Source organism: Nicotiana tomentosiformis, chromosome 8 (genome assembly GCF_000390325.3).
Source record: "Nicotiana tomentosiformis chromosome 8, ASM39032v3, whole genome shotgun sequence".
Classification (NCBI taxonomy): domain Eukaryota; kingdom Viridiplantae; phylum Streptophyta; class Magnoliopsida; order Solanales; family Solanaceae; genus Nicotiana; species Nicotiana tomentosiformis.
Window position 1 is genome coordinate 93,665,993 of NC_090819.1, and position 23,584 is coordinate 93,689,576.

The window sequence follows — 23,584 nt, forward strand, 5'->3', positions numbered from 1 at the left end:
TTCGACATCAAAGTGATTGAAAACGTTTGTGATTAATGATATTTTCTTCGAGATTCAAAGTGTGTCTGGACTTGCTAGCAAAGGGAAAAGATAGCAGCAATCGCTGAAGACTCACTAAACCTCACCAGTAACCAAAACACTGTAACTAGTGAGCAATCAAATTTTGAACTGTAGCTGCCAAACTGCTTATTTATGGTACAACAGTACAAGGGCAAGTTTTATGTTCTTTTCCATCTTTTCAGAGTCTAAAGATACAATATAAGTCCTGCATGAACTTCCTGCTTAGAAATCTAGTTTCCCCCTTAGAATGGCTTCGGCTTTTCTAGCCTGCTTCACTGGTCCAATGATGAAAACCTGCACCAAAGCAATCCTAGGTGAGACAAGTAAACAAGTAGACTACAACTGCAGTAGGAACTTGAAGACCTTCGATACGCCAAAAGTATCCATAAAACAACATATAAATTGAACAGCTCTAAAGTAATTCAACATTTTTTTACAGCTTTAAAGTGGAAAAACTCTGAACTGTTTGCAATTTTGCATCTAAGATGATTAAATCATGAAAACAGGCAATCAACCACCTGAGGATCTCAAAAGGTACACAGTAAACTTGGTAAACAGCTTCACCCATGGTGGTTGAGCCAATACCACATTTAGGTTAAAGCTGCATGGTCTTGTTTATGTTAACCCCGGGAAACTTCAGCAGCAGATCAGCATTGTAATTAATTCTTTTCTTGGAACTCTTAGAAGTTAAAAAGAAGAAATAGCATATTTATGGATGTAAACACTTTTGGTGCAAGGAAAATTTCAACAGGTATAATAGCATTCAATCTTTGACACTATAGCACTAACCTTATCAGCAGGACCTTTAGCACCTCCTATGAATATTTCAGCACTGCAAATGAAAAGATTGTCAAAGTCAGAAAACTTGATTACTTCATCACTAGTAAACCTATACATAAATCCCGGCAGAGACAAAAAATACTAGCTGGTTTCTTCCAATCTAGCTAAGCCGTGGTGGGCAGAGTTACCCGGTGCCTGTACTAGTGGGAGGTAGCAGGTAACTTGTGGGTGCGCACAAGGTGGCCCGGAAGCCACCGTCATGGAAATAGATAAACCTATACATTTTCCGAACTCTACTAACTGCTGTACATTGAGAGTCAGATTGCAAAACCAAAATATTCTTGGACAGGTATACTAACCTTTCAAAAAATTAGTTTCTGGTGACCAATTTTCCTTTGAAATACTATATTCTCTTGTTTCCTCTTCTTTCAAAACAATCTTTTTCCCACAAGGATAGAGAATGACTAAAGCTGTCGAAGCACAATTATAAATGTTCTGACCTCAGGTATTATTGACTTAAAATATTATCATACCAAGCTCATCAACTGGGTTAAAGGGGCTACGGTCCAGCACACGTGATAAGACATAATTAATAGATACACAGAGCTACAATCAACTCAGTCCATCATTTTAATTAAACTAAGCTCAGGTAACAATCGGGCAATATGTTGTTTGACATGCTCATTCTCTCTTTACTCTCTCTTTCCCATTCTCTCTATGCATGATGCATTTGTTCTATAGTTCAACAATGGGATATAAAACAAAAGAGGAAATTAGTACATTGGAGCAAATGGGATCTATGAGAATGCACGGGAGAAAATTTATATTGATCAATTAATTATAATACAATGAGCCCTATTTATAACTATACATAATACAGATCCTACTCCTATTCAATAAGGGACTCGGACTAATTACATATTAACCATATAACTATCTAAAAGTCCCCCTCAAGCTGGTGCGTACAAATCATATGTACCGAGCTTGTTACACATGTAACTAATACGGGGATCAGTGAGGGACTTGGTGAAAATGTCTGCAAGCTGATCATTCGACTTCATAAACTTTGTTGCAATATCTCCTGATAGCATCTTTTCTCTGACAAAATGACAGTTAATCTTAATGTGTTTAGTTCTCTCATGGAACACCGGTTTTGATGCAATATGAAGGGCAGCTTGATTATCACACACAAGTTCCATCTTGCCGATCTCACCAAATTTCAACTCATTAAGCAAATGTTTGATCCAAACTAGCTCACATGTTTCCACGCCATTGCTCGATATTCTGCTTCTGCACTAGACCGAGCAACCACATTTTGTTTCTTACTCTCTCAAGATACTAAATTACCTCCTACTAAAACACAATATCCAGACGTAGAACGTCTATCAGAAGGTGATCCTGAGTACCCAACAATTTGCTCATGGCCTCAATATTCAAATAATAATCCTTTGCTTGGAGCTGATTTTATATATCGAAGAATGCGGACAACTGCATCCCAATGACTATCACAGGGAGAATCTAGGAACTGACTTACCACACTCACAGGAAAGGAAATGTCGGGTCTAGTCACAGTGAGGTAATTTAATTTACCAACCAGCCGCCTATATCTTGCAGGATTGCTAAGCGGCTCCCCCTGTCATGGCAGAAGTTTAGAATTCAAATCCATAGGAGAGTCAACAGGTCTACAACCTGTCATTACTGTCTCCTCAAGAATGTCTAAGGCATACTTCCGTTGTGATACACTACCCGAGCTAGACTGCGTGACCTCAATACCTAAAAAATATTTTAATCTGCCCAAATACTTAGTCTGAAAGTGCTGAAATAGATGTTGCTTCAACTTAGTAATACTATTCTGATCATTGCCGGTAATAACAATATCATCAACATCAACCACCATATAAATACTGAGATTTGAAGCAGAATGCTGATAAAACACAGAGTGATCAGCTTCACTACGAGTCATGCCAAGCTCCTGAATAACGGTTGAACTTACAAAAAAAAAGGCTCGAGGAGACTACTCTAGACCATAGAGGGACCGATGCAACCAACATACAAGGCCACTAGACTCCCCCCTGAGCAACAAAACCAGGTGGTTGCTCCATATAAACCTCATCCTCAAGGTCACCGTGAAGAAAAACATTCTTAATGTCCAACTGATAGAGAGGCCAATAGCGAACAACAGTCATGGATAGAAAAAGGCAGACTGATGCTATTTTAGCCACGGAAGAGAAAGAATCACTGTAATCGAGCCCAAATATCTGATTATACACTTTGGCAACAAGACGAGCCTTAAGTCGATCAACTTGGCCATCTGGACAAACTTTGACTGCATACACCCAACGACAACCAACAATCGAGAGGAACAAGCTCCCAAGTACCACTCGTATGTAAAGCAGACATCTCGTCAATCATAGCCGACAACCACCCTGGATGAGACAATGCTTCACTTGTAGACTTAGGGATGGAAACAGAGAACAAAGATGATACAAATGCATAATGGGGTGATGGCAGACGATGATAACTTAAACCGACATAATGAGGATTAGGATTAAGTGTGGACCGTATACCTTTCCGTAGTGCAATCGGTTGACTAAGAGGAGACAAGCCCGCAGTATTAGCATGGTTAGGTGCAGGACGTGAATCAATCGGGCCTGATGCTGGGCGCGGACGACGATGATAAGTCAAGAGTGGTGGAGCTCTAGAAGGTTGAACTGGACTAGGTGGTGGAGTGGGAGCTATAAGTGGTGGAGCTGCAACTAGAGCTGTAGGTGGTGAAGCTGGAGTTATAGAGGAAGATGAATGGGAGATCGTGACTGAATCTCCAAAAGATGGAACTGGTAGCACCTCGGAAATATCTAAGTGATTACCTGGACTTGTGAAGTATGATTGGGTTTCAAATAAGGTAACATCAGCAGACATAAGATACCGCTGGAGTTCAGGAGAATAACATCGATATCCCTTTTGCGTTCTCGAGTAGCCCAAAAATATGCACTTAAGAGCACGAGGAGCTAACTTATCTTTTCCTGGAGTAAGGTTATGAACAAAACATGTGCTCCCAAAGACACGTGGTGAAAAAAAGAACAAAGGTAAATGGGGGAACAGGACGGAGAATGGAGGCTTGATTCTGGATGGCTGAAGATGGCATACGATTAATAAGATAGCAAGATGTAAGAACTGCATCCCCAAAAACGCAACGGAACATGAGATTGTATGAGTAGGGTACGAGCAGTTTCAATAAGATGTCTATTCTTTCTTTCAGCTACCCCATTTTGTTGGGATGTGTACGGACAAGATGTTTGATGAATAATCCCACGAGAGTTCATAAACTGCTGAAATGGGGAAGACAAATACTCTAGGGCATTATCACTACGAAATGTGCGGATAGAAACCCCAAATTGATTTTGAATTTCAGCGTGGAAGGCCTGAAAAATAGAAAACAACTCGGATCGATTTTTCATCAAAAATATCCAAGTGCACCTGGAATAATCATCAATGAAACTGACAAAGTAGCGGAATCCCAAGGTAGAACTGACCCGACTAGGACCCCAAACATCTGAATGGACTAAAGTAAAAGGTGACTGCTTGATTATAAAGACGCCGAGGAAAACGGGAGAGGGTATGTTTACCGAGCTGACATGACTCACACTCTAGAGTGGACAAGTGAGATAGACTATATACCATTTTCTGAAGCTTTGACAAACTGGGATGTCCCCCAACCGTTTATATAATAAATATGGTGAATCGGTAACAAGACAAGTTGTTGAAGAAAGACAAGATGTGAGTCCATGTGATTTTGCAAGGATAAGGTAGTAAAGTCCATCTGATTCACGTCTGGTACCAATGATCCGCCCCGTACTGCGTTCCTGTATAAAAACAAGGTCATCAAGAAATAAAATAGAGCATTTAAGTGATTTGGCTAATCGATTAACGACTATGAGATTAAAAGGACTACCAGGAATATAAAAAACTGAATCTAAAGGTAAGGAAGGTAGTGGACTTGCTTGGCCTATTCCAGTTGCCACAGTTTGAAACCCGTTGGCCATCGTGGCTGTTGGAAGAGATTGAGAACATGAAATAGTAGTGAAAAGAGATTTATTAGCAGAAATGTGATCAGATGCACCTGGATTAATGACCCAAGATTCGGAGGTTGAAGATTGGGAGACACAAGTCACGCTACTACATGTTTGAACAACGGAAGCTATCTCTGAAGATGTTTGTTTACATGCTTCGTACTGAAGGAACTCAATATAATCTGATAAAGCAACCATCTGGATTGGATTCAATGCATTGGATCCAACGGATTGTGAGTCAAAGGCTTCTGATACGAATGACATTATAATGTTCACGCCGGAAAAATTGGAAACCCTTCTGGAAATTACTATTCACGTCAGAAAAATCAGAAAATTTTCTCAAAATCACGGTTCACACCGAAAAAATATAAAAGTTGTTGGAATTTGGTTTAAATTGGATGGGTAGGCTTGGAATTGCAAGGCGATGACACTGTCCAACATAAACTTTTTCAAATTATGGCCAGAACAGTCCTCGCGCCGGCGCGTGGGACAGACGCGCCGGCGGATCTCCGACAGGCGCGTGAGGGGGCTTTTTCAGGAGAATCTTTCTGGGGTTTGGTCGCCTCTCTTGGGAACCTTGTGGTGGTGTTAGATTTCGCACAACACTGATAATTAGTGACTTTGACGCAAACAACCACTTAGGTCACCGAAAAATCGCACAGTGACTGAATTCTTTCTTCCCGAATGTCGCTGGAATGATGCACATCGATCTCTTCTCACCGATGATCTGATACCATGTGAGAATGCACGGGAGAAAATCTATATTGATCAATTAATTATAATACAATGAGCCCTATTTATAACTATACATAATAAAGATCCTACTCAATATGGGACTCGGACTAATTACATATTAACTATATAATAACTATCTAACAGGATCATCATATTATCCATGTTGTTTAAGCCCAAAAGTTGAACATTTAAATAACGTTCGGGAAATTGAAAGTGAGTTTTTATCCTCACATAGGCACACATTAACCAATGAAGCAGAGAAACATACTTGCATGACTCCTTTATCGACAATATAGAAGCTCCCCTTCTGCCAATAACACGTCCCATTTTCCCCGAGGGAACATCAATAACAGACAAGACTTCTTCCTCAGGCATACATCCATCAGCAGCAATATTTTCTGCAATCACAACCCACCTAATATTAGTTCTTCTGCTCTAAAAGGTACAAACATAAGAATTTCATCTGGGACGTGCTTTCTTCAGTCTGAGTTCTACACCCCAGCAGTTACATATTTGGATGTATGTCTATGTTGATCATATAAAACAAACATCTGCTTGGTTCAAGAACTGAATAACTACATAGTTCATTGCTTTATCAAGTGAAATTTTCTTGACAACCATCAATAGAAGGTTTTACCAGTTTAAACCTCCTTATCTCAGGTCTAGATAATTTTAGAAGTCATGCTTCTTAAAAAGGTACTACTTACAAATTTCTGTCCTTGTGGAACCCATCAAACTTTTATCAGCATGCTTATAACTGCCTATATGCTTCAATCAATCAGCTAAATAAATCCTTCATATCCATTCCACTCTATTCAGATCCACTTCAGTTAAATACTAAATAATTTATCTTTTAAGGCAAACTAGGGTTTCTCTAAACTAGCGGTTCTCTAAATCTCACATTTACTCGTATAAGCATATGGTTAAAAGATTACAATCATTTCTAAGTGATAGACCACAAATGCTTTTTATATATACAGCAAGCTTAGGGTTGAACCATGTAACTAAGAGAAATCCTTTCCACCTTTTTTTATTTGATCTTAGAATAATGAAAAGGTACTACAGAAAATGAAAGAACATAGGTCACATAGCCAAGGATATTCTTGTATTGCCAAAAAATAAAACCATTCAAATATATATGTACAAATTCAGATTTAAGAGTCAAACAAGACCAGTCAATACAAAGAGAGACAGGGGAGAAATAACCTGGAATTGGAGGTAGAGGTGGCCAGTCTGCAAAATCATTGTCATTGATGCAGAAACAGCGACAATAGAGGGCACCACGCACAGCTAGGCGCCATAAGGACTTGTCATTCAACTTTTGCACCATCTTATGATATATAAAAAGAAGAAATCGAACATCATCTGCCGCGGCGCGTATCATCTGTTCAGACAATGGTCTATATGTCCAATATTTAGGGTCCTGGAATGTGAAAGACACAATTAACCAGAGAAACTTTAAGTAGATTTAGTGACTGAAAAACTGCACATATATCTATATTTTCAAGCACAAAAAGAGACATGAAAATAGTATAATAATTTCACTTCTGTTAGTCTATCTGCTAGTTTTAGATGCAAAACAGGCTTAGACAAAGAATTCATCAGCTGAACGATCTCGCTGTTGACCTTCCAGTAATTTATTTGAAGCTTTAGGAATCGAAACCGGACCAAGCTCGCGCACACAAGCCTGCTACCAAGCAGGAGCAAAAAAAGGAATATGTTGAATTGGGACAGGAAACCATCATAAGCCAGCCAATAAGCAAAACGAGTTCTCATTCACGGATAACTAAGCTTTGACAAGGGAGAGGGGGACCCTTCTCATACCCGCCCTTACAGGAGCCTAACGGAGAAAAGGCTATGCCCAATAGGGGAAGATTGTGGTAAAAGGATGTCCATTTGTTGATGGCTAGCTCGTACACGCAAATATTGAACCTAGGTTTGTTGATGGATCTGGTCTTGTCGAACAGGTCCGGATTCGAGGTTCGAACACAAAAGCCCACTAGCCGAGCTAAACTGGTTAGTGATGGAAGCAATTCCCACGAATTGAGAACAAAAGGATGTACTTGCCCCCTTCCCCAGCCATTACCGCTGGGGAATTTCTTGCACGTGCTACTATTTAACACTTACAGAATGTCACTGGATGAAATGAGAAATACATAGTTAAGGTAAAAGATAGCTTTCCTAGAGTAATAAAGGGAATTCACACAACATGAGAAAGATTCTTCCATCTTTTAGCTATAGAAACTTCGGCCAGGTAAGAGAGATTACAAAACAGAAGAAAACATAGAACCTCTTGCCTCTCTCGTGGCTAGGACCTTTGGCACAAATAGCAAAATCTACTACTCAGCGTGTGAAAGGACACATCTAATGCTATTTTCTTAGGCAAGAAGATAAATAGAGACAAACATGTGCTGTTTATTTCCTTCTCTTTAAATTTAGTAGTTGGCTCTCCAAATTGAGGTGCAAAATTTTGACAAAATCCGCACCTTGTCTTCCCCTTAAAAGGCAGAAAGTACACATATTAAGGTCTCTAACTATGTTAAATGGATCCATTATTTTCTTCGACATACCCGCTGTTGAACGGGTGTCATTTGTTAATGGGAACTTCATGCAAATTCTTCAAAATACACTAAAAATGAGCAAAAAACTGCACGTACCCATACCAGATAATTATGCACACCCCATATTAAATACATACCCGGAAATAAATCCATGTAACATAGGTCTCTAATATACATGTAGCTACATAGGGAAACAATTTAATCCATGAAGAGAAACAACAAAATGGAAGCAATGAACATGCTCAAAGCAGGAAAACAGCTTTTCTTTGCTGTGTGCAAGCAAAATTTTAACTCACCTGTCTTAGAAGAACTCTGACTTCTTCTTTCTCATCATAAGATATTCCTGCCCAAACAAGCAAGAAGAAGTTTAGTTCCCACAAATTCCAAATCTGCATCTGCTAAAAACTTACACCCTAGTAGAGAAGTTCAAGATAAAAACACAATAGACAATTGGTTTAGTAGGGCGCAAAAAGACTTTATGCATATACTGTTAGCATATACTGTTATTCTGTGGCAACAACAACTAACTTTATCTCACGAAAAAAGTTTGATGTGTATAATTTTGTGAAGAAAAGGAGAAAACAATAAGAATCTGCTTTTCTGAAGTTTCAGTTATCCTAAGGAAGATAGTTGAATTTATCCGCTTTACAAGACAGAAGTAATACTCCTTTTCAATCTACACAGAGACCCTTCATCAAAACCATTGCAAGGCTGATCTATCCAAGGACCTTAAAATCTAAGCTCCTTCTAGTCAGATAGATACTTCCTCCACTAAATACCGCGTCCAAACTCAAATTGTTCCTACCCTTGCAGTTGCTTTAGGGTGTGAATGAAGAACACAAAAAAGGAAGAGTATTCCAGCCATCCGGGACAGAAATTAAATTAGAAACAGCATTTTTATAGTTGTCACGAGGGCCAAAATAATCCCTTTCCTTGATACTTTTTCACAAAGCTCTTGAACTTTACGTTAACTCATCTATGCTTTTTTAGAAAGTTGTTCATGATAAACGACAGTATTCCTTATCATAAGAAAAAATGGTTCCTGGCAGTTATTCTTTTCTTTCTGACAGGCAAGTAAAGGATATATTGATAGAAAAAAAAAAAATCTAGCACTAACATGGTGCTAGTACATCAACATAGTCAGAACCCTTCTATACAAAAACAAAAAGAAAGAGTTCCTTCTGTACAATTCCTATCCCTGTAGTGAGCCGATGAGATATACCAAGCTATTTTCATCTTTGACATCCTGAAGATTACACCAAAAAGTCAAAAGCCAAAAGCATCTAAACAAGTTCCTGGAAGTTATTTGAGACACTTATTCTTATTTTAATCAGTAACAAAGACTCTTTTGATCAATCAAGATGAGGAATTACATTTCGACCATAATTGGATAAAAAGAAATGAGTTCCCTTTTCTACGGCTCTTCCCGTTTGAGTAAAACTGCAGCCTATTATACACAAAAAAGTGAGAATTTATATAAAACAGGCATTATGACAGTGCCAAAATAATTAAAGGTAGTTTGACAAACTATGTCATACGTGAATAACTTAGTCAGCAAAATCTATTCCAGATAATCCACAACTAAGACAACTATCAGATAATTAGTTATGATCTTATTAAAGATTTAAAACTCGTTATGCCTTCCATCAGCACTGCTTCCCTAAGCCAAAATAACATAGAATACACATTCACCACTCAGCCCAGCCCTTTAGCCCTTAGACAAACCTAGCTTAAAATATGACCTCCATCAAGTTTTCTCCTCCCCTTCCTGAAAGATATATTCACTCCACTGACGAAGAAATAAGAAGAGTCAGAGGGAAAGAATTTAGTATGAGTTGGTTAAAAAGAAAAAAGAAAAGGAAAATGTCTTAGTCTACATAGCAAGGAAAAGATCCCATTGTCTAGATAAGAGTGCAGAAAATTCACAGCAAATGACTGCGAATAAAACGGATATGCCTACTCTGGTAAGCAGGTATGCAAATGAAAGTGGACAAAATTCTTGACGGTTCAACAAACACAGAGCTGGAATGCTAGAGATCAGGGACAAAATGTAAAGATCATAAAGCTCGTAGGTGACAGCAATTTGAACGAGGAGCAGAGAAAGTAAAATGTTCAAAACTGCAAAAAGATGAAATGGAAGAGTCCAATGATCACTGAATCCACCAAAAAAAAATTAATAAGCAATAAAGCCACAAAACAAAGTATTAAGGGATGCCAAACAACTTGAGTACAAGCTCCAGCTGATGGAACTCATTAGTTTCAAGCTAATTGCATTTTTTAGAAGACAAAGGTAATTGCGAGAATTTTAGTTCTGCTAATAATGTTATTATTTACCCTTTGGCACTTGTTATATAATTTTACAGAAAAATGCATTCAAAATACATGATAGCTTCCATTAGATGATAGGTTTCCTTCATCCTTGCTTACAAGCTCATATCTAAGTAGCAGGATCCACAGAACAGGCTGCAGAATCCAAGGCACACATAAGCAAGTAAAAATTTCAAAACAGAAGATAGATCAATACCACAATAACGTGGGTCAGCAAGTAGACCAACAAATGATATGTAGTCATCTGGGACCCGTGCACGCCCTTCTTGTTCACTGATCAAAGAATATGCAATCTGCTTGAGGAGAGAGTATAAACATTATAATCCAAGTGCATCAAACTGGTCATAACCATACTACTCTCTATTATCACTTCCAGGCAAATAAACCCTAGTTAAAGTCAGTGTAACATATTAATCAGTGTCAAATTATAAAAAGAACGGACATGCAAACGAACATATTCTGGGAAAATAAAAACAGAAAGATAGAGAACAAATGATGGAAGATGTGACTCATTTAATTGACAGTAATGTTTTCCGAATCAGTCCATTCAATCCACGGAATGTGCAATCACAATTATTAACATCACACCACCTACCAGTTGGGAAGAAGAAACTACCTTGAACAATCTAAAGCATGATCATTCACAGTCAGAAGAGGTTGAGGAAAGAAAACTAAATGAAGGACCCAAGTGGAGTATAAGAACAAACCAAATATAATTGAATGGACTGAAAACCCAAGAGTTTTACTTTTACCCTTCACAATACTTGGCAGTAAGACAGTAACACAAATTAAAAAGGCCCTCACAGAACCTGGTATCATTAGTTGGTTTGTCAAGTTTACAGATTCATCCATCCCAAATTATGTGACATACTGTCGGTTAGTCCGCCCAGTTGCTTGACCACTTTCTTGTCTATGTCCGATATTCAAACTACATAAAAGACCAACACTATTATTAACTCTAGTTTAGTCTTTCAACAAACAGGGCCATCTATACACATCTTAACTATTATTTATAACATATACTACTAAATACTAATAATTGTATTAACTCCACTTCTAATATGACATTCTTTCCAAAAACTGTTTCCAGTTTTACACATTTCAACTATTAATACAACATCTTAAAGTAATGGCACCTAATAGTCCATCAAACTCAGGTCTCAGTATTCTACTTTTCAGACTAGTCAAACTATATGGTGCTTGGTGGAAAATCAAGTACGCTGAGACAACTTCAAGTGAGAATGCTTGCCTGTGTATCCACAACATTGTGCAACTTTATGCCAAACTGAAAATATAATGCCTGAAAGAAGAATGGTCAAGTAAATTAGACATGCAACAGCACTTCATATATACAACAATTTGAAAAAGAGAAGAAACCAATAAGAGACCTCACTATCTCGTTTGCAATCATGAATAACTTTTGTGATGTAACTAGACTCAAGTGCAGGCTTACAGGCTTCAATAACAGTCTCTCCACCTTGAATAGCGTCAACCAAATATATCGCATCAGGAAAGGCAAGCTGCACAAACAAAATTTTATGAACAGGAAGCTTCTTCTTTTTTTTGGTTCGGATAAGTGTTATCAACTGAAAGCATTATGACACTAAGTTATGCTGCAAGCAGCAATGCTGGTTTGATCTCAAATAAGCTAGAAGAAACAAGCTGACAAACGTAATAGAAAATCTGAATATACCACAGCCTTAGAAGCCCTTTGTGGATAGACTTAAGCTTTCAATCCACTCGAGAAGAAAAGAGAAATTTAACATCAGGGCTTAGAGGCCAACTATTTGAGATTCAATGTTTTGATGCCAAGGATACAAGCACAGGGAATTAGATTTAGCACAAGGCCTAAGTTGCTCCGACACGGTAGTTTAGGGCACACGTGTCGGCACGACATTAGTATGGGTGTGGGTATGGGATCCATACCGAATTTGGTCAAACAATTTTGGGTACTTTGACCACGACGAATGGAAAAATTTGAGACGAGATACAATTTGATTCCCAAAATCAGAACCAAAACTAGGGTAAATCTGAAGAAAATAGTATACGTTATCTAAATAATTAATCCTTTACTTATCTACAACTTGAGAATAAAAAGGAAATCCACACTTTACAAGCTATACGTAAGTATTCCACAAAACTTCTCATAATTTTGAGATATTTTTATTTTTTTGAATTATGTTTAGCTGGATCCCCGCACCTGTATCTGTACTAGGATCCGTATCCCCGAATCTTAGAATTTACATCTTGAAGGATTCGATCTCTAGATCCGCACCCGTGTTAGACACCCGCTACCCGTGTCCGAGCAACTTAGCACAAGGCACATTTAAAATTACACTTGATAATTCCCAAAGTACACTCTAACCCCAATCTAAATGACCCAATTTGACTAATATGAAGATTTGGAAAGAAATTTAGCATGCTGCAGTCAGTTAGAGGTATGTCTAAAAACAATAGCTTTGACTTCGTATGAAAGTCTGGTACTATGCTGAGAAGATACCACATCAGCACTAGAAAATACACAGTATTACACTCCTAACCAATAAAAAGTGGTATTACCGTACATTAATTTGAATTCTTGGATACAAATTTAGAGGGGTCAAAGTCAATTGAAACAAACCAAAAAGCAGCGGAAGTTAGCTGCATTTGGAACGTATATAAAATCATGAAAGTAAACATTGGGAGTGCGCGGAGAACAAAAAAAGTAAGAGAAAAAGCAAGGAAACAGTAATAATAGCAGAAAAGGATATGATCATATCATTCCTTTTTCAAAAAATACATGCTGCCACCACATCGCAAGTTTTGAAATTTAGCATAAGAAAGCCTAAAAAGAAAGTCAGGCTGATGCAAAACTGGCTACATAAATGCTTAATTGCATCAAATACACTTTTTAAGGCATGTAGGTACTCTAACCCCAGCACTCCACACTCCACCACACTCTTGTAAGTTGAGGATTTACTTCTGAAAATATTCATATCCTAAAAATTTCCTCCTCGAACCTGCTTTTTTCACAATTTTCAAAGTAGCAAGATTTTCTGAAATGGAAAGCCTAAAGGGATTCCGGCTAATGCACATCTGGCTATATAACAGCTTTATCATATCAAATACACTTTTTAAGCCATGAAAGTTCTCTAACCCCAACACTCACCACATCACCCCATTCCTCAAAGTTGAGGATTGACTTCTAAAAGTTAGTGCTCTCCCTTTCTTGTTCCTTCACTAAAAAGTTCCTCCATGATCTCTCTTCTGACACATTTTTCAACTGCTTACTCTTCAGTCCACCATCAGCTCATGCCAGGGATGTCTATTCTCATATTTGTCTTCCAATTCATCCGTCTCCTCCTTCCTTCTCTAATAAACATAAAAGCTCCCAAACAGCCAAGAGAGACTTTCCATATGCTGCTCACAAGACTATTAGTGTTAGTCTTGTATTCTTTTATTGTTAGATCTCTATTACTACATGTTGTTCCTTCCGCTTTGGTTTTATATTATCTTGTCGTTGTTACTGCTTGTTGCTACTGCTTTCTTTTCATCTTTTCTTGAGTCGGGAGTCTATCGGAAACAACCTCCCAACCTTCAAGGTAGGGTAAGGTATGCGTACACACCACCCTCCCCATACCCCACTTGTGGGATTATACTGGGTTTATTGTTGTTGTTGTTGTTGCCCACAGTGAAAACGTTAATTGCATTGCCCGTGTGTATCATGACATCTTAGACCACCATCAGAGAATGTAAGAGGTTCTCCAATGCCACATGCCAGTTTTCTTCTACCACTATAACCATTTCAAAATACTCCATTGGTCGATTGGGACATCTGAGCCTACCGCTGATGTTTAGTACAAAAAGAATGCATTTGGAGAATATTAAAAGCACATGTACCTCGTATAAAGACAAGAAACTATAGCTTTTAGCCTAAAACCCTGATGTGATCTGGGGAGTACAGGATATGGGCATGGAAAAAGTAAATATTTTCCAGGAGAACCATCTTGGTTATGCCCTAGTTCATCTTGTTGCTAATATAGAGCATTCAAAAGATACTTCTCCAAAAGAAGCGCCAATAATCATTCCCTTCCAAACTAGGATTACCACACTGAGTAAAACAAAAATTTGAGCAAAATACATCAAGTCTGAACTCTACATTTACTAATTACCAACCAAAGGTGCACAGTACACTTACAAGCTCATAACTTCAATGGCTTACCTGTGTCCATAAAATGTATGAACATCAAATTGCATTAGGCTTTTCATTAATCTAGAGTTGTATGGATGACTACTTCTTCAATACAACAACAACAACAACATACCCAGTATTATCCCACACCGTGTAACCACAAAATATTGCACTATTGCAGGCCATGTAATTTCATAAAACGAGAAATTTAATTAGCAATTTTAAGGCCGCATGACATGATGCACATTCAGATTTTGGATTTACCTGCATAATACAAAGAGTCCCATGGCGACAAAGATCAACACCCTCACAATCAAAACCAATAACCAGTTGCGACTCAGGAGAAGGCTCCAAGAATTCAACAGGTAGTTGAGATGGATTAGTGACAACATGGATTGGAACTGAAGAAAAATTTGCCTCGTCCCCTCCGACTTTGTCACCTACGAAAACCAACATCATAGAACCTTGAGTTTTCATTCACATCCTCCTTTATCTTTCCTTTTCGCTATGACAAAATTTTAGGTCAAACTACAACATGCCATAGTTAGTTATGAAGCAAAGAGTAACATTCGTGGGTTAGTATATCTATACAAACAAGAACACATAAGAATAGGAAGTCCAATGGTTAAACTAAGTGCTGAGTCTCATCGGAACATCTATTGCAACCTTTCTTTTATGCAACTTAAAATGATAGAATCTGTACTAATGGACCTAAAGGCCTATTAACAGGATATCAATGCAAACAACAAGAAAGTCATAAACATGAAAAAATTAGAACTTCGGTGAGTTGCCTACGTCTGATTGATGCAAAACCTCCAAGATTAATGCGACAAGCGAATTTGCACATACAAGGTAACCCCCCCCCCCCCCCCCCAAACCATCACCAAGAAAACATGAACGTTAAAACCCCATTTCATTAAAATGGAGAATTGTACTGCCCGCATAATAAAAACCCAAGAAAATCCACAACAGAAAAGGGGGAAAAAAAAGCGTTTTGATCTGTAAAATCAGGAAATGAAAGATTAAAAGGGGTGAAAACAGCAAACCAGGGTCAGGAGGCAAAGGAATGTGTGTTTGTTGAGAAGACGCCATGTGATCGGACCATCCAAAGCAGATCGGGGCAAGTTTCAGAGGGAAATACACATTTCTGCGTTTATGTAATGTAACGTTCACTATTTATTAGAACCGTACTTGGAATCCTGAAAGAAGATTGTCTCGGTAAGAATCCGCTTAGAATTTGGAAAAAATTGGATGGTACTTAGCCATGTGCCAATCACGTGACTCTTTACTCTCTTTTTTTATTTTTTTATTTTTTTTTGGCGAAATGGCCGAGGGGCCATTTAACTTGTAGCTGTCGTGTCATATAAACTTACACTTTTCCTATTTTAGTACCTTAACTCATATATTTGCAAACTAGTAAACATATATTACGAGCGTGGTCTTCAAGCACTATGACACAAATGATATGTCATAAACTTATCCTCTTATGAGTTGTCACGTGTAATTTGTGGGTCCCACTTTATAAAAAATAATTTACTCACAAAAGTTTTATTTTTCGTCCATTCTCTTCGTCTAGGACGACATTGAGCCACCATTTTTCATAGTAAATCCACCATTTTCAATCGTAAGAATTCAAATTTGATCCTTTAGATTCTAATCAAACCTCAGTAAAAAAAAATAGCCTAAAAATGGTTATAACACTCTAGAAAAGACCTCCAAAATTACACCGACGAGATTGTCGCCAGTAAAAATGGCAACCATACAAAGAATCACACAAAAACGTCACTGCTTCACCTTTTTGCCACCAGCCTGACACCTTCCTTATCACTTTATCTTCGTCACCTCCTTTTCAACAAGCTCACTAACAATAGACCAAACCGATCTGAAACGCCACCATTTTAATTTCAATACTCTTTTGCCACCAAAATTAAAAAAAGAAAAAGAAAAAAGAGAGACGAGCAATAATCAAATCGATATAATTTTCAGGTTGTGGAGGAGTTTGAGGGTGTGGGAAAACAAAAGGGAGGGAGGGGAGGGGAAGCTGGGAACGGGAACAGGGATGAAGAATTAAACAAGGGAGGGGTTTCTTCATTTTTTCTCTCTTTATATTCCCATGATTTTATCTTTCTTTTTTTATTTTATAATTTTTTTTAATCAAATTAATTCATTCACGCGCCTAATTAACGAGATTTGCATCCATTTTGGCCACGTCAACTAGTATGTCGCCATGTAATCATAGTCAACGGTCAAACGTGTTTATTAGTACTCGGCTCATCAAGTTTAGGTGCTCAAATGAGAAATGTGTATGTTTATATACTGGAATGACAAATGGGTGCAAGTTTAGGTGACCGTTAGGTCATTTTGCCTCTTTTTTGTGTGTATGGGGGAGGGGAAGGGTTAAATATCATGAAAATATTGGTATGTGTTATAAAAATAATTATATTATAGATTTTCATTTATTATTCCGCTATAGATAATCTTCTTGAAGAAGATTATCCGTTTGGTACTCTATTGAAGTTTATCTACAAGCAGCTTATGTAGGCACGCAGGTTGCAAGCAACTCAATGTAATGATTTGCATCAATTTCTTATTAAACAGGCAGGTTACAAACAACTCATGCTGACAGCTTACAAGCTGCTCAAGAAAAGCCTCGGAACTGCTTCCTTCCTTCTATAAATAGAGGAGTTTTCAGTTCATTATGTACATCAGTTTGAAGTTGAATAATATATCAATCTCTCTCTATACTTGTCTTCAGTTTATTTACTTTATAGTCTTTATTTTATAACACGTTATCAGCACGAGACTCTGTCATCTCGAGCAAATACTCCAAGGTACGAAGTTTCTTTTTCTAAATATATGTTTATCATGCATGTTCATCACGTCTTTCTAGCCAACTAATGATGCAGGTGTCATTTTACTTGGATGCGGTCTCGCAAAATTGGAAAGAAAATTTGATTTTACTTAAGCTATTATATGGTCGCGAGACTACACCAGTAGTTTATGTGGCAAACAGTTAGGAACTATGTATACTTATACAATTGCTATTTTTGTACTATTTTCCTCCTTGTTCGTTTAGTGAAGGATTAAAAGGTGAATAACAATGTCAGATCCATCTAAACTCCAGAAGAGTTTATGAGAAATATATAATTACCAACAGTGCTAATATTCCTAAGTCTCGTTATGACTTAACTTCATGGTTCACTTGAACTCCAGCAGAGTACGACCACCAGAAGTAGCTATGTTTCATATAACTCATTGTAACTAAATTTTGATAACCACCAGAAGTGTTATATACGTATGACCACCAACAGTGATAATTTAGGCTTGCTATGATTACAATGAAGATAAGTTAGAGAAAATTTTCTATATTATATGCATACCTCGTTTTGCTTCTGGAGTATCAAATATCTTAAAAGTGATTCGAAGCATCACGATTTGATGTGATTATGCACGTTCAGATAATTATGTTCTATCTCCTGAAGGAAGAGAACTTTTGATAATATTCATTCACTTCTTGAAGTAAATGTGACAATATTAAATATGAACGTGATGTTGATGTAAATATATTACGATTAACCTCTAGAAGAGATAATACGATTGAGAGAATATATTCTCAATATTTCATATTTCAAATTTCTCCTAAAGTAGTAAATAATTAAAATTTTCTTATGAAGTAGGAAACTATTATGTAGTGGTAAAAATATTAAAATTCTTAATTTTCGTCATTTATAAATTTAGAATTGTCTTTATATTGTTCATTTGATTATGATTTTCTCTCATCACACCAGAAGTGTCTGAGCAATATTTGGTAGTACAAAATTTATCAAAAGCTTCTGAAGAGTTAACTTTTTGTCTAGAAGACACATGACACCAGTAGTGTCCAATAAATATTAGATTGTGGATAATAAATGAAGGCTCTCGAAGAGCTTATATACAAATATATAATTCATATTATATGATTATGATCAAAATATATGTTGTAGTAAACCTGAAGTTTACTAATACAAATGGACATCATATTGTCAAGACCCAAAATCTCACATGTCGCGATGACGCCTATCTCAATACTAGGCAAGCCGACAACCTCAATAAACCACATTTCTTTTAAATTGAAAACATAATGATTTAATTCAGCGGAAGAAATCTCACAAGTACAAATATAAATACTCCCAAAATCTGGTGTCACTGAGTATATGAGCATTTAATCTGAATACAAGTCTGGAAAAATACGATCTAAAATAGTCTAAAACTAAATACTGTAAACAATGAGATAGGGAAAGAGAGACAAGGTCTGCGAAACACGGCAGCTACCTCTAAATCTCCGAAAAAGTCAATTGTGCGAGAGAATCAACACTCGCTATGTCCGGGAGCACCTGGATCTGTACATGAAGTGCAGGGTATAGTATGAGTACAACCAACTCAGCAAGTAACAATAATAAATAAAGAACTGAAGATAGTGACGAGCTACACAACTATAGTTTATTTTCAGTAATTCCAGCAAAGAATAAACATGTTCTCAAATCCAACAGTTTAAGTCAAATCAAATTTATACAGTTTAAGTTCATGTAATCCGGATATAGAATTATTCAGGAATTTCACAACAATAACAGATAGCAACTAAGTGCATCAACAAATGAAAAACAAGTACAGCCTCTCAGGACAATAATCACTCCCTGGGCTCCCAACCCTCAATAATCACTTGGTTCCCAGCCCTCAACACTCACGCTCAATGGGTACCCGCGCTCACTGGGGGTGTACGGACTCCGAAGGGGATCCTACAGCCCAAGCGATATAATCTGTACGGACAACTCACGTGCTATAATATAAATATCTGGATATGCACAGCTAACTCACGTGCTATAGTATAATATTTCACAATCAACCCCTCAGCCTCACTCAATCATAAACCTCTACAGTCTCTCGGGCTCTCAACAGTCATAAAATCAGCCCAAACAACAATGATATGATACATCAATAATGAACAAATAGAGACTGAGATAAAGTAATCAAGTAAGTTGTGACTGAGTACAAAACAATAATTTAAGCATATAATTCAACATGTATACGACCTCTGTGGGTCCCAACAATACCAACATATAGCCTAAGCATGGTTTCTAGCATGACTTATAGTCAAATTTTCACGGGACAAACCAAGTCACAATCCCCTCGGTGCACGCCCACACGCTCATCACCTAGCATGTGCGTCACCTCCAAAGTAATCACATGATACCAACTCAGGACCAGATTTAAAATTGTTACTTACCTCAAACCGTAAAATTCTTATTCCACTAAGCCCTTGCCTCGTGAATTGGCCTCCAAACGCCTCGAATCTAGCCACAAATAATTCGTTTCAGTCAATAAAATTTATTAGAATTAATTCCATAAAAAAATATAATTTTTCATAAAAATCTGAATTTTAGCTCAAAAATTGCCCATGGGGCCCATATCTCAAAACCCGACAAAAGTTACAAATTCTAAAAGCCCATTCAATCACGAGTCTACCCATACCAATATTTTCAAAATCCGACCTCAACTCGACCCTCAAATCTACAAATCTTATTTCTAAATTTCTAAGTTCAAATCTCCGATTTACACCTCAAATTCATGTAATCTTGTCAGATTATTCAATGATAATTCAATATTATGGAGTAGAAATGATCACAAGGTACTTATCTCAAGTTTTTCTTGAAAATCTATCAAAAATCGTCTCTCCCCAAGCTCCAATTTCTCAAAAATGGCGAATGGGACGAAGTCCCTGCTTTATAATTCTGCCCAGACCGCCTCGGTCCTGCCTCGATCTTGGCCTTCGATCGTGGTCATCGATCTTGGGTCTCGATTCTGACCCTCGATCCTAGCCCTCGATCCAGGGCCCCGATCCAGTGTCTTAGATCGTGGCCCTCGACCCTTGGCTCGATCGTGGCCCTCGACCCTTGGCTCGATCGTGGCTTCAATCCTGGTCCTCGACCTTGCCTTCGATCGTGGCCCTCGACCCTGGGCTCGATCGCGGCTTAACTCTAGGTTCATTTTTTAGGCTCGATTCTGGGCTCGATTTCTGGAAGAAGGAATTTTCAGGAGAAGGAAATTGCAGGAACTGTTGTAGTTCAAATTTTGATTCGTTAACCATCCGAAACTCACCCGAGGCCCTCGGTACCTCAACCAAATATACCAACAAGTCCTAAAACATCATACAAAATTAGTCGAACCTTCAAATCACCTCAAACAATGCTAAGACCATGAATTATACCCCAATTCAAGCCTAATGAATTTTGAAATTTCTAATTTATATAAACAACTCCGAAACCTATCAAATCACGTCCGATTGATCTCAAATTTTGCACACAAGTCATAAATGACATAACAGAGGCATTCCAATTTTCAAAATCAGATTTCGGACTCGATATCAAAAAGTCAACCCCCGGGTCAAACTTCCAAAAAATTTAACTTTCGACATTTCAAGCCTAATTCCACTACGGACTCCCAAATAATTTTTCGGACATGCTCCCAAGTCCAAAATTACCATATGGAGCTGTTGGAATTATCACAATTCAAATCCGAGGTCTTTTACACATAGGTCCACATCCGATCAACTTTTCTAACTTAAATTTTTAATTATGAGACTAAGTGTCTCATTTCACTCTGAATTCCTTTCGGACCCGAACCACCTACCCCGGCAAGTCATAAAACAAATATAAAGCATAAATTGAGCAGTAAATGGGGGAACATGGTTATAATACTCAAAATGACCGACCGGGTCATTACATTCTCCCCTCTTAAACAAACGTTCGTCCTCGAACGGATTTAGAATAATACCCGGAGTCTCAAATAAGTGTGGATATTTGCTCCGTATCTCCTTCTCAATCTCCCAAGTAGCTTCTCCGGCTGGTTGGCCTCTCCACTGCACCTTCACTGATGTTATGCTCTTTGACCTCAGCTTTCTAACCTACCGGTCTAAAATAGCCACCGGCTCCACATCATAAGTTAAATTGCCGTCCAGCTGCACTGTACCAAAATCCAGAATATGAGACGGATCCCCGACATATTTTCAGAGCATGGATACATGGAACACTGGATGAACACCTGAGAGACTAGGTGGCAAAACAAGTTCATAAGCCACATCTCCAATCTTCTTAAGTATCTCAAAAGGCCCAATATACCGAGGGCTCAACTTGCCCTTCTTCCCGAACCTCAACACACTCTTCATGGGTGAAATCTTGAGTAGAACCTTCTCTCCAACCATGTAAATGACATCACGAACCTTCCTGTTGGCATAACTCTTATGTCTAGACTGTGCCGTGCGAAGCCGTTCCTGAATCACTTTGACCTTCTCTAAAGCATCCTGAACCAAGTCAGTACCCAATAGCCTAGCCTCACCTAGCTCAAACCAACCCACCGGGGACCGGAACCGCCTCCCATACAAAGCCTCATACGGAGCCATCTGAATACTCGATTGGTAGCTGTTATTGTAGGCAAACTCCGCGAGTGGCAGAAATTGATCCCAAGAACCCCCAAAATCAATGACACAAGCGTGTAGCATATCCTCCAATATCTGAATAGTGCACTCGGACTGACCGTCCATTTGAGGGTGAAATGTTGTACTCAACTGAACTTGTGTGCTCAATTCTCGCTACACTGCTCTCCAAAATTGTGATGTAAACTGTGTTCCTTGATCTGAAATGATGGACATTGGCACACCGTGTAGGCAAACAATCTCGCAAATATAAATCTCAGCCAACCGCTTCGAAGAATAATTAATACCAACTGGAATAAAATGCGAAGATTTGGTAAACCGATCTACTATCACCCAAACCATATCAAACTTTCTCAAAGTACGTGGAATCCCAACTACGAAATCCATGGTAATACGCTCCCATTTCCACTCCGAAATTTCATGTCTCTGAAGCAATCCCCCCGGCCTCTGATGTTCATACTTTACCTGTTGACAATTTAGGCACCGAGCTACAAACCCAACTATATCTTTCTTCGTTCGCCTCCACCAATAGTGCTGCCTCAAATCCTGATACATCTTTGAGGCACCTGGATGAATGAAGTACCATGAACTGTGAGCTTCCTGGAGAATCAACTCACGCAAACCATCTACATTAGGCACACATAACTTGCCCTGCATCTATAATACACCATCATCTCCAATAGTGACTTCCTTGGCATCACCGTACTGAACTGTGTCCTTAAGGACAAGCAGATGTGGATCATCATACTGGCGCTCTCTCATGCGATCATATAAAGAAGATCGAGAAACCATACAATCCAAAACTCGATTCGGCTCGGAAACATCCAATCTAATCAACTGGTTGGCCAAGGCCTGAACGTCCAAGGCTAAAGGTCTCTCTGCTACCGGTAAATATGCTAAGCTGCCCAAACTCTTCGCTTTACGACTCAAGGCATCGACCACCTCATTAGACTTTCCGGAATGATAGAGAATAGTGCTGTCATAATCCTTAAGCAACTCTAACCACCTTCGCTGCCGCAAATTAAGATCCTTCTATTTAAATAAATGTTGTAGACTCCGATGATCGGTATATACCTCACTGGACACCATACAAGTAATGCCACCAAATTTTCAAGGCATGAACAATGACTGCAAACTCATGATCGTGGATTGGATAATTCTTCTCATGTACCTTTAACTGTCTGGATGCATAGGCAATCACCCCTACCGTCTTGTATAAGCACTGCGACGAGACCAATACGGGATATGTCGCAATACACAGTATAATACTCTGAACCTGTAGGCAACACCAATACTAGAGTTGTAGTCAAAGCTGTCTTGAGCTTCTGAAAGCTCTCTTCACATTCATCCGACCACCTGAACGGAGCACCTTTCTGGGTCAATTTAGTCATAGGCTATGCAATAGACGAGA

General features: G+C 38.3%; 1 protein-coding gene across 1 annotated transcript; it reads right to left on the reverse strand.

The window, feature by feature from the left end:
* Nucleotides 1-13: 13 nt before the first annotated feature.
* Nucleotides 14-15,932, reverse strand: LOC104119543 (uncharacterized). The gene is made up of 10 exons (XM_009631074.4): nucleotides 15,752-15,932; nucleotides 14,970-15,145; nucleotides 11,923-12,054; nucleotides 11,784-11,834; nucleotides 10,731-10,827; nucleotides 8,503-8,549; nucleotides 6,852-7,068; nucleotides 5,914-6,043; nucleotides 850-892; nucleotides 14-354 (listed from the first exon to the last, which is right to left on the reverse strand). The coding sequence occupies exons 1-10, from the start codon at nucleotides 15,795-15,797 to the stop codon at nucleotides 283-285; spliced, it is 1,011 nt and encodes a 336-aa protein (XP_009629369.1). The 5' UTR covers nucleotides 15,798-15,932; the 3' UTR covers nucleotides 14-282.
* Between the last annotated feature and the right edge of the window lie 7,652 nt (nucleotides 15,933-23,584).